The sequence below is a fragment of the Neovison vison genome, chromosome 6 (assembly GCF_020171115.1).
Source record: "Neovison vison isolate M4711 chromosome 6, ASM_NN_V1, whole genome shotgun sequence".
In the NCBI taxonomy this organism is placed as follows: Eukaryota; Metazoa; Chordata; class Mammalia; order Carnivora; family Mustelidae; genus Neogale; species Neogale vison.
Window position 1 is genome coordinate 220,984,767 of NC_058096.1, and position 12,054 is coordinate 220,996,820.

At 62.7% G+C, this 12,054-nt stretch overlaps 1 protein-coding gene across 3 annotated transcripts in view; it reads right to left on the reverse strand.

The window, feature by feature from the left end:
- KDM4B (lysine demethylase 4B) overlaps positions 1–12,054 on the reverse strand; it is a 132,892-nt gene that overhangs the window by 65,151 nt on the left and 55,687 nt on the right. For all 3 annotated transcript variants that reach the window (XM_044254483.1, XM_044254482.1, XM_044254484.1), the window contains exon 6: positions 9,953–10,146. In XM_044254483.1, coding sequence (XP_044110418.1) covers positions 9,953–10,146 — 194 coding nt within the window. The remainder of the gene's footprint in view (positions 1–9,952; positions 10,147–12,054) is intronic.

The following is a 12,054-nucleotide window of genomic DNA, read 5'->3' on the forward strand; positions in this document are numbered from 1 at the left end:
CGAGGGGCAGCATGGAGCAGTGGCAGGGAAGGTGGGCCAGACCCCAGACCCGCCACCCCCAAGCTCCGTGTTCCTGAACAGGTGTCCGGCCAGCCTGTGCCTCCCCTGAGCAGGGGGTAGGCGTGGAGCTGCACCAAGCACCCCCATGGCCCCCACTGTCAGGACTCCTCATTGCGCCCCCGCATGCAGTAATGGACCGCGTACACGAGCGTCAGGCAGAAACTCTAAAGCGCCGTGCGCAGCTGGCCCAATGCAGAAAAAGCCTGCACGCCCATCACCCGGGCACGGAGAAACAGATGGAAGCAGAGTCGTACCGCAGAAGACCCTACAGCCACGGACACAAATGAACTCCAGCCACACCTAACAGGGTGGACCTTCCTCCCCAGCTCCTGGCAGAAACGCAGAGTAAGGATGTGTCTATCTGTACGGCGCTCAGACCCACACACCACCCAGCCACGCGGCCTGGGTCCACAGACACACGCAGGAGAAGGACCCAGAGAAGCAGCGATGCAAGCCCCATCAAGTCAGGAGGAGGAGAGGCAGAAGGACGGCTGTTAGCTCTGGGCGGGGAGGAGCCCTCGGTGGGCAGTAGGGGGAAGGGGGTCCGTTTCCCAGCACTGTCGGGGTTACGCGGGGGTGACCGTGGTCATCCGATAAATGGTACATAAAGAGCCATCTTTGCGGGCTGGACGTGTTTTGTGCTTCTTTGCACCACACTACAGTTCGCAACGTAGGCGATATGACAGACAGGGTTCTCAGATGCCCGAGACGCCCACGCCTAGCCCCTGCTCACAGGGCCTCTAGTGTTCCCGTGGTGCTGCTGTGAGGGGTTTTTGCTGTTATAACTAAGTTCCCACCTCAGGAGACCCTGATACAGGGAGACTACCCTGGGTGGGCCTGACCTAAGCAGGTAAGGGGCCCTTCTTCACGTCCAAGGTACCAGTGGGAGGGGATCCCGGGCCGGCCTGAGGTTGGAGGGAGACACACGGCAAGCCCTGAGTGACCTCCAGATGCCAACAGGAGCCCAGGGCTGGCAACCAGCAAGGACGCAGGGCCTTGTTCCTACCACTGAAAGGAAGAGAACTCCGCCAACAACCCAGACGATCCCGGAGTGCACGTTCCCCAGGGCCCAGCGGCACCTCGATGCCAGCCTCTGAGAGCTTCAACTGAGGTGCTAGCGGGTCCTTGCCTCAGTTCTGAGCTACAGAACCTGGAGCAAAGAAAGACAGGCCACACGCCCGCTGGCTGGTCACGCAGCAGCAAACACCAGCCGCCTCCACGCGAGGTCAGGGGAAAAGAAACGCATCAAAAATCCCCACCCGGAGGGGCACCAGGACGCTCCCATCCGCCACCACGGGCACGGGGCGCAGGCTGCTCTATCCGCAGCTCTCTTCCCCTTCCCCATTGGTTTTTCGCTTTTTTTTATTTGTTTTTCGTTTTTTTTCAGCGTACACTTCAACAGAACAACACGGAACCTGGGAAAAGTGACTAAGCAGGGGTGACACCTGACGGCCCACCTCAGCCAGGGGACCGAGGCAACGTCTGCAGCGACAAGCCGTCCCCCAGGATGGCGTCAGGAGAAGGACACCTGCCTCGGAGGTCTTCCTCCCCAAGCCCATTCCCCCCCCAGCCCATCCATTCCTACCAAACCCCTGCCCCGTCCCCCGCGCCACCATCAAGAGGCGCCCAAAACCGGGGAAGTCTGAGAACCGGTCCCAACCTGGAGGGGAGACGTGACGACTCTGTTGTCACGTGGGAGCCGGGGACAGGGTCCTGGGACGGAAAAGGGACACTGGGGGAAACTGAGAAAATCGGAATAAATCGAGGACTTTGCTTACTGAGAGTGTAGCAACACGGGTCCGTTAACTGCGACAGGGTCCCAGCCCGATGGGAGAGCCCAGCAGGGACTCGGTGGGGGTGATGGGGAGCGCCTGGACCAGCTCCTCCGCAGTGCCATGAAACTAAAACAGTTCTAAACACCAAAGCCTCTTTTCATGAGAAGAGCATGCCGCCGAAACTGCGGGTAGAGGGGCCCGGGACAACCACGGGAGGCACGAAGAGAGTGCCCCACAGCCGAGCGTTTGCCTGGGGTGCGTTGCAACACCCAGACCCCGATTTCCAGACCCACCGCCCTCCCCCAGCGCCTCCCCAACCCCCCCGCCGCGGGGCTGCCACCGTACGGGCTCTTGGCGAGGCGTCAGGCCACCCGCGATGCCAGAAGAAGCCCCACTCCCTCTCCCTGGCTTCTTGAGAAAAGCATATGGCGAGATTTTTCCTTAGCAGAAGGCTGACCTTCCTCTGCTTAGCAGGATGTTAAAATCACTTTGCATTCCCCGAACAAACACCGACTGCCAGCAGGCCGCGGGAGGCGAGGAGCCAGCCCACAGGCATGGATCCCACCACCCGCCGTGTGGAGTCCTGGGGGGGGGCAGCGCCCCAAAACACGCCAGGTTTCCGGGGTCCTCTGATCCCTGCCAAGTGGCACCCAGCCCATGTTCTCACGTGGCACGCGGTGTTGCCAGAACAGTGCCAGGCGACCAGACTTTGGGCGTGTGACTCTGGAAGAAAGGAAGCAGACACACGGGATGGTCTGAAACGCGCAGCGCAAGGCACCAGGCCGTGCAGACTTCTCCGGAACGGCCTGTCACACTCACTGTGGTGACTAACGACACCGTCCCACTCTCGCAGTCCAGTGACACCTGATGCCCGGCTTGCGACGCGAAGGTGTCGCCAGCATCAGGAGTTCGTTCTCCAGGGCTGAAATCAGCTTTCGGATTTTGCTCTACACGCTCCCGACAAGAAGGATGTCTGTGGTTCTGATTCAGACGCTGGGCCGAGGGCTCTGGGAAACCCAGGAGGGGACCCGGGGGGCCGACCTGGCTATCATTCCCGCAAGTTCCCTGCGTGGCCCCCGACACTTACTCCTGTCCCCTGGAAGGGGACACTGGGCACACTGGAACAAAGGACATTCAGCTCTGCAGCCACAGTCCCTGTCCCAAGAGGAGACTCTGCGATGGGAACAGAGGAGATACTCCCTGCCCAGCCACGGCCCCGCGCACCCAGCGGGGAAGCCGAGTGCCACAGCGGGTCGGGCAGCCGAGGTACCCTGCCAAAACCAGCAGGCTGGGCAACTGGGCCTCAGTGGGTCTAGCTCAGCGCTCTGGGGGCCTCGCCTGGCCATTTGGGACAGTGGCCATCTTCCTGCAGAAGAGGACTGGGCCCCACCAGGAAACTCTACCTGTGGCGTGTTTGGGGCAAGACTGGACTCTGGCTGGGGCTGTAGGGCTGGGCCACTCTGCAGACCGATGTCGCATGCTTCAGAGCGGTCACGGGGCCCGGAGAGCAGGACTCCACGGCCCGGCGCACTGACTCACACACCAAGTGATCCATCTCGCCACCTTCTCTGTCCCTTTTTAATCATGGGGTTCTGACACCTCCTGCCTCAGTGAGAGTCTGCTCTCGGGGAGCTTCCTGCTCGGAAACACTCCTTCTGTTGCTGTTTCCGCCGCCTCCGCACAGGACCCGGGGTTGAGGCTAGCATGGCCCGGCCGGGTTCCCCAGCTTTGCTAACAAGGCCCAGACGGACAGCTTCCCTTCCAGCAGCCTGGTGGGTCTTTCGCACCCAGCCTCCCCAGGCACGGCGGTCACACTGAGCCATCATAGGGCTCTGTCCCCAGATGCCCAAATGGGGCTTTGGCCCGGAGAAGGGGGGAGGAGGGAGAGTTTCGATTTCCCTCCTGCATCTTACGCAGGTGACAGGACACGGTGCAGGAAAGCTGAGTTCTTAAAACCAATCTGTGAAGCTGTCTCCATCCATATCCACCGCTAGCCGAGCCCTCCCTGACACCACAGGGCCTCTCCAGTCACCGGGAGGAGTTACTCTGGTTGCCAGATGATGGGCTCTGCCCGAGTCAAAGAATGGGGACCCCTGGTCCCCACTGAGCCAGGCTCAGAAGCCGTGAAGTCCCCAAGCCTTCTCCAGGTTCCGTCCACCCCAGGACTTCTCAGACCCAAGCTCCCTGGGCACTAAGCAGAGGCCCTCAAGGTGGTCCAGCAGCGCCCCCTGCAGTTAGGCCTGGGGAGCCTGCTTTGGACACCAAGGAGAACTGAGAGGCAGGCCGAGAGGCAGGGAAGCAAGGCGGAAGGCAGGCAGGAAGGGAGGGAGGCAGGCAGGGAGGGAAGGAGGGAGGCAGGGAGGGAGGGAGGGAGGGAGGCAGGAAGGGAGGGAGGGAGGGAGGCAGGAAGGGAGGGAGGGAGGGAGGCAGAGAGGAAGGCAGGGAGGGAGGCAGGGAGAGCGGCAGGTGCCTATCCTCTGGGAAGAAGCCAAGCTGGGAAGTGGGCTGAGGTCGGGCCTGCAGCGAGGCAGACACACAGCCAAGGGGCAACTGAGCCACCCAGCAGCCCCCCTCCCCAGAGGAGCCCTGCTCTGCGCACCCCCCCCCCCCGCAACAGACGCGCAATCCTGGGCCCAGCGTGTGCAGCCTCTCTCCCACGCTGCCCTGAGAGCAGGGAACAGGGAGCCGACCAGCGTCTGTACCCGTGGCACCTTCCTCCTTGTGCCCCACGGCAGGGAGTGCACGTCCTCAAACCACACGCATGCCCGCACGCGTGCACACACACGTGCACACTCACATACATGCGCACACACGGGCCCCCAGAGCAGCACGTGCAGAGACGGCTGTGCCCGCTGGGAGTCAAGCTTCCCGGCAACAGAAGAAAGGCCGCCCCGTCCCTCTCCCGTGAAACTCCCCTGAGGGAAAAATCCAGCGAGAAACTCTAGGTGCAGCCACATCAAAAGGGAAAATTCTCAGCGCGCCCCGGTGCCCAGGCTCACTCGGGCTTCTTCAAGGGCAGAGAAGCGAAGCTCCAGCACCGTCGCCCTCGCCGCCACCCTGTCCCCGGACTCTGCTTGCAAGGCTCCTTTCCTGGTGCCCAGGACACTGCACGAGCCCACGGACAGGGAGGCTCCGTGCCCTCCGTGGGAACAGGCTCCCTCCCGGAGGCTCCCCCAGCCCCCCCACGGGCCGCCCGAGAGTGAAGCACATGCACTGCACACGTGGGGCAGGCGTGCGTGCGGGCGTGCGTGCAGGCACACGTGCGGGTCTGAGGACGTGCTCCCTGCCATGGGGTGCCAGGAGGACCTGAGAGATGCATCCCAGGCCAACAGAAGCAGGTGGGCAGGGACGGCTGGGGAAGCCTTGAGAACACAGCCAGAGACAACTCACAACTCCGGGACCAGGGGATGCTGCTGAGTCACGGGCCTGACGGCCAGGGTCAGGGCCCAGACGAACGCCCTGCAGGGAACACTGGCTGCCCCCCCCCACCCCAGGGGCCCTCAGGAGACCCCTGGGAGGCCTGTCCTCCCCCCACTCTCCCTCCCCCACCCCATCCCCTGCCCCAGCCCCCGCTGGGCACAAGGAAGCCACAGAGAGAACAAGAGGGGACGCTGTCGGGAACACCGTGTTCGGTCTGGATCTGAGCAAGACGCCATGCCAGGTGGGGGTGCCGTTCCCATCAGCTTACAGCCCGCCCACGGCACGCTCACGAGGCCTGGGGCCCGCCGTGGCTACAGCGTGCGGGGAAGGACTGCGGCGGCCGTCCTGGGGCGGCTGTGGGACATGGCCTCCAGCTCAGGGAGCACGAGGGGCTCTGGGAGGGTCTGGAAGGGCGGGTGGTCCACTGCCCCCAGCACTTCCCAGAAGGCCCAGCTGTTTGAACCGGGGTGGAATCACACAGCCCTCCCCACCGGCCTACGCGGGGCCGCCCTCCCCACCCGCCCTCCCCACCGGCCTACGCTGGCCGACCTCCCGGCCTCACTGGCCCCAGGAAGGCCAGGGAGTGGCTGAGTTGCAAGCAGCAGGTCTATTTTAAATCCCCATCTCAAAAGGGATTTTGAAGCACTCAAATGCTTCAGATATTCTTAGCCTTTGCTGCCTGAGAGCACCGCCCAGTGCCGGCCTTCTGAAGCAATTCCACGCTCTCATCGACGCCCGGCTGTTCACGCCGCTGTGACACACAAATCACGCTCCCAAAGTAGCAACAGACCCAGGAAGGCTCCATAAAACGCTGTAAACCTGAGGACGTCGACACTTAAAAAAAAAAACGCTACCGAAATACTCGGAAATGGTTGCAATTAAGCTGCTGCAGACGCCGGAGGAACGAGCAATCAGGGAGACGGGCTTAAGCATGATGTGGGGGGGTGGTTGCGCAGGCCCCAGGGCCCCAGACAAGGGCCAGGAGCCCGGACGCCGCCCAGCGGCCCCCTGAACCACCAGCCCAGGAACCAGAGGGGCCACACCCAGCCCCAGGCTCTGGTGGCGGGGGCACCCAGAGGGGTCTCAGCGGCACCCAGAGGGGTCTCAGCCCCAAGGACCGGTTCCCACAGACATGGCACTGGCCCTCCAGGACCAGATAGGCACGGAGCCCCCTCTCTGCGCCAGGCCAGGTCCCTGTTGGGGACTAGGGACCCGGGGTGGGGCGGGGGGAGACCGAGGGCCCTGCCCTCCCAGGGTCCACTATCGGACAAGGAGATGTGCCAAGGTCACACGTAGCCAGTACAAGCGTGGGGTGCCCTGCCAACATCTGGGGCGCCCACCCGGGTCCTGGGGAGAGGGTGCCTGAGCTAAGCTGCTGGGGGGGGGGCAAGAAGCCTACATGGAGGAGCCTGTTCCCACCGGCCACACTCTGTCAGCACGAGGCACCCCGTGTGTGTGATCCCCTTCCCCTTCAAGACCAAGGTCAAGCTGCCTTCCAGAACATTCTTTCCCTCAGATGAACCGCTGCCGTGCCCGATGCCAGCCTTGCCGACTGCTGCCCCAGGGTTCTCAGGAGTGAGTGGGAGTGAAGGGGCGGAAGCCGGGGTGGGTAGACAGGAGGGGACGGGGTGCTGCGGCTGCAGCCTCAACTCCAAGCCGCCAGAGGTCGGAGGCGAGCACCGAGAAGTCAGTCCTGCCCGTTAGCGGCCCCACCCGCCGGGGGCTGCTACCCTTCATGTTCCTAGTGCCCTCTCCCTCGCCTCTCTGGACTCTCCAGGCCACTTCCCAAGTGACCCTCTCTGTGACCGTCGCTGCCCATCACAAGCTCACACTTCGCCCCAAGCCGCCCGAGGCCACCGCATCCTCGGGCAGGGCCACCAGCTAAAGCTGAACCTGCCATCTGCTGGCACGAGCCAGCACTCAGCTGGGGCTCCTTTCGTGTGTTCTGTTCTGTGTTCTAAGGAAAAGGTGGGTTTTCTCCCTTTCCGATCCCTCTGGCCAGCAGACCCAAGTCAAAACGAGGGCGTCTGCAGTGGGGGAGCCCCACCGGGGCAGTCTTCACTCTCCTCCTGCTGCCGCTCCCAGGGGGCCTCTGGGGCCATCACTGCTGGGGTCCAGGAGTCCACAGAAAGGATGGAAGAACCTGGGAAATTTCCAAGGGCGCAGGCAGCGCAGCCAGTGCTGAAGGGTGGGGGCGCCATCTAGTGGTGCTCGGGGGAGCCGCGCGGGGCTGGGATCGGAAACTGGTGCCAGAGAAGACAGACAGCCCCTGCCCTCCAGCCCCGCCCCGGGGTGGGGGTGGGCAGCACTAGGAACCATCCAGACCAGTGAGCTGGGACCGCAGTGCACACGCACTCAGACATCACAGACGACCGCACCCTTACACATATACACGGCCACACATGCTCAGACATACACACGTGAACTCACATCTTCACACACAAGCACGTATGCACAGACACACACGGATCCACACACACACTCTCTCGTACATACATACGCACGCTCACACATTCGCACATACTCTCACACTCACATGCAAACACACACACACTGCACACACCCCAGCCTGTGGACCAGAAGGCTCTCTGGCGGTGCTCAGCCTGCCCCGGCCCATGGGGAGGAAACGAAGCACTGGGAGCCGGCAAGCAGAGCCCCCAGGGAAGGGGCACAAGCATCTCACCCCACCAGCTGCACCACCAGGCCCTGCTCACCGCTGCAGGGTTGGGCCGGAGCTCAGCCCTTCCCCGTGGGCTTGGACTAGGGCCTCACGGTCTTGCAGCCTGACCTGGCCATCGAGACGAGGGGAGGGGATGGGGTAACCGAGCTGTTGTTGGGGCCTCCTGGGCAGCCCTGGGGTGACACTGCCTACCAGAACACACCTCCACCCCCGGGCTCAGGACCACACAGGGTGTGAGACTCAGGCCTTCCTGCAATGGGCATCACCAACCCCATCGACCTCTCTCCAAATGCCTCCTACAAGGTAAGTACCCCCCAGCCAGAGGCCACGATGACCCAGAGCTGCAGCAAAGCCAGAGACAAGTGAACTGACAGCGAGAAGCGCTCGGAATCCTACCAGGATCCCAGCACACGCACAAGGTTAACGATACAGTGCAACGCCAAGGTCAGAGGGCCCCTGGCCTGCAGGACGGCGGCCCCAAAGATGCCTTCGGCTTCACCACCAGAATTTGTTAACAATGTCACCTCACGCAGTAAAGGGACTCTGCAGGGGGGATGAAGTCAAGGCCCCCAAGTGGGGGTGACCCTGGGGTCCTGGTGGGCCCAGCGTCCTCAAGAGGCCCTCATGAGTGGGAGGCAGAGGGTGGGCATCCCAGAGATGGGCAGACCCTGCGCTGCTGGAGGTGAGGATGGGCGGGGGTGGGGGTGGGGTGGGGTGGGGGAGACCCAGGCCAGCAAGAGGCAGGAGCCAGGTCTCCCCTGAAGCCTCTGGAAGGAACCGGCCCTGCTCAGGCCTGCGTTTAGCCCGGTGCAACCTGAGTCAGACTCCTGACCTCCAGCAACGTCAGGGACCATGTGTGTGTTGTGGTAAGCCTCCAGGTGTGTGGTCACTCATTAGGCAGCCTCTGCCACGTTCATCCCCAATGCTTCCGCAGCCCTCCATGTCAGACCAGGAGCCCCCTGCAGGAGAGCAGGGCCAGGATCCCACTGCGGCCACTTCAGAGGGGAGCCAAGGGTGGTCCCATAGCCAACTCCAGGACAGGGAGGCATGTCCTCCCCCCTGGGGCCTCCTGCTGGCTTCTGAGCCCTCTGCGCAGAGGCCTGTTCCCACCCTCCCTTAGCGAAGGGCTCTAGGAGGTCCCAGTGACTTCCAGGGAGCTGGAGATGGCCTTCCCCCATGCCTGTGGGCACAGGCTCCCCAGCGTGAGGGGCCAGCTTGGGTCCCCAACTAAGCTGGGTCCTCTCCACCCCCGCCCCCGCCTCCCCCCCCACATGCGGAGGCACTCAGCTGAGCTCCAGAGGCCACGGGCTGCTCCTGGGGCTCCTGCTCCCCCTCCCACTCCCTCTGGGCGGCGATGATCACTGTAACAGAACCTTCTAAGACAGCTGGGAAACGGCAAGGAGATGTAAAGGACCAGCGGAGACATCTCTGCTGGGAACCGCAGGGAACAGAGGCGGCCTCACACAGAAGGCGGCACACAGCAGTCCCGCCAGTGGAAGGCGGATGGGAAGGGGGTGCTCAGTTCCCAGAATCCAGAACACAGATGGCACTGGATGTTCCACCTGGCCTGCAGGGCCCATCGCTCACAGGGTGGCCTTCCTTCAGGCCACCCTGCCAGCAGGGGGCTACTAATGCCCCCCCCCAAGCTAGAGGCCAGAGGGGCAGGGATGGGGAGGTGATGGGGGGAGGCTCAGGGCCCACAGCCCCAGGGAGCGCCCCCAGCACCACAGGCATGCCGCAGACACCGTCCCCACAGAGGTAAAGCGTGAGCTCCAGGGAGCAGGAAGCTCACTTCTGGGGACGTGTGCCCCCTGATCCCCCACCGAGGCTGCCCCTGAAGCCAACAGGGCTGGACCAACGGGCCACAAGCTGCTGGAGCCCCTCGACTCGGGTCTGCCCGGCCACAGGCCTGAGCCCGTCCCCGGGGCCCCCAGAAGACGCCCCCTCACCCATGCAGCCCCCCGGAGCGCATGGGCAGCCCCCTGCGCCGCGGCCCAGCTGCCGGCCGGCCACTCACCAGGACTTGGGCTCCCCGAAGTGCAGGTAGTTGATGCTGTACAAGTCCATGTCCTCCGTGTGCCAGGCGAAGGTGGTCTTCCACATGCCGAAGTACAGGTAGGGGGTGTTGACGCCCTCGATGATGGTGCCGCACTCACGCTCCACCATGTCCAGGATGGTCCGCAGGCTCCCGATGTTCCACTGGGCCACGTCCTGCAGGGCAGCGAGCACACAGTTGGTGGCGGGCCATCCCCGGGGGCCCGGCAGGAGCACAGGAAGCCTACAAGGCAGCCTGCGCGGAGGGCCCGAGAGGTCGCGGCCAGCCCCAACCCGGCCCACGTCGCAGCCCCACCTGCCGCAGGGCCTAAACCCCACTGGGGGCTCCTCCCACCCGGAGACACCGGCCCCTCGGCCTGGGCCACGTAGGGCTTCCTCCGGAGGCCACGCCGAGCTAGGCCTTCGTCACAGGCAGCGACGCTGGGAAGGCTGAGGTTTGGCTGGGAGTAATTCACGTGCCTCAGAGCCAATGACACGGAAGGAGAAAGAGGATCGTGGAGTGGGGCGAGCTCAGCGAAGGGGCCAGACAGCCCCTCGGGCACTTTCTGCCGCAGGAGACAGGCATGGCTTTCGGAACTAGGCAAACCGGGCCAGAACCCCTGCCCGCCGGACTCATCTATTCCTAATGCCCAGAGAGGTCCCCTCTTGCCATGAGAGCTCATAAGATCCACGTCAATCTGTTTCCGGTCCCTGGAGAGCCCCCCAAGCCTGAGGAGACGCTGAGCGAGCATCCGCATTCTCTCCATCCCAAGCCCACCCTGCCCCACATCCAGCTTGGGCCCTCCCCGTTACAGGTCCTGGAACAAGCGGCTGGTCCTGGCAAGTGAGCCCCAGGCAGAAGCCAGGAACCCAAACACAGACTCAAAAGCACTCAAGGAAAACAAAAAGAGAAATCAGGTTTCACCCAATTAAAAATCTCTATGCTTTAAAAAAAAAAAAAAAAAAAAAAAAACCCACCATCAATAAAGTGAAAAAGAGGGGCGCCTGGGTGGCTCAGTGTGTTAAAGCCTCTGCCTTCAGCTCAGGTCATGATCCCAGAGTCCTGGGATTGAGCCCCGCATTGGGCTCTCTGCTCAGGGGGGAACCTGCCTCCTCCTCTCTCTCTGCCTGCCTCTCCGCCTGCCTGTGATCTCTGTCTCTGTCAAATAAATAAAATTTAAAAAAAAAAAGCGAAAAAAAAAAACCCCACAGAAGAGGAGAAAATATGCGTGAGTCACCCATCAGGTCAGAGACTCGTGTCCTCTCCAACAGTCTCATAACTACAGTAGAAACAAATAACCTGATTAAAAAGAAGGCAAAGAGCCACGTGGACGTTTCTCCTCAAAGCAAGCATAGGCGGTTTGCCAGCAGGTGCACACAGACTCGACGTCGTTAACTCGCAGGCTCGGGTCAAAACCGCAGGGCGGACACGACGTCACACGTGCGGGGACGCGCAGGGGCGCAGAGAAAGACGGTGACAAGCGTTGGGGAGGGCGCGGAGGAAACTGAGCCCTCGGAGGCGCCCTGCTGCTGGGGACAGGAAACAGGGCGCGCTCCGGGGGAGGACGCAGGCTGTTCCTTGGAAGGTAAACGTGGACTTAGCACGTGAGGACCCAGCTGATGGCCTAGGGACGTGCCCGAGAGCAATGAAAACATCCGTCCGCATGGAGACTCGCGTCCCCACGTTCACAGCCATGTGACTCGCCACGGCCAGAGAGTGGAAACGATCTAAGCGAATGGACAGCACACATGTCCACCACGCACGGGCAGGTCACTGGGCTGCAGACAGGAGTGAGGCACCCCTGTGTGCTGCCCTGGGGACAGACCCTGAGCCCACGGCACTCAGGGAGGGACCCAGACACAGAAGGCCACACGGGATGTGAGTCCACGTGTGACAGGCCCAGACCAGGCTCATCCACAGACAGGAAAGAGGCTTGTGGGTGCTGGGACGGGGGGACAGGGAGTGACTGCTGATGAGAAAGGGTTTCTTTGGGGGCTCACAGAATGTTCTGGAATTGATTGTAGTGATGGCCGTACAACTCAGTGAAATACAGTAGAAAGTACTGAACTGTAAGCTCTACGTGG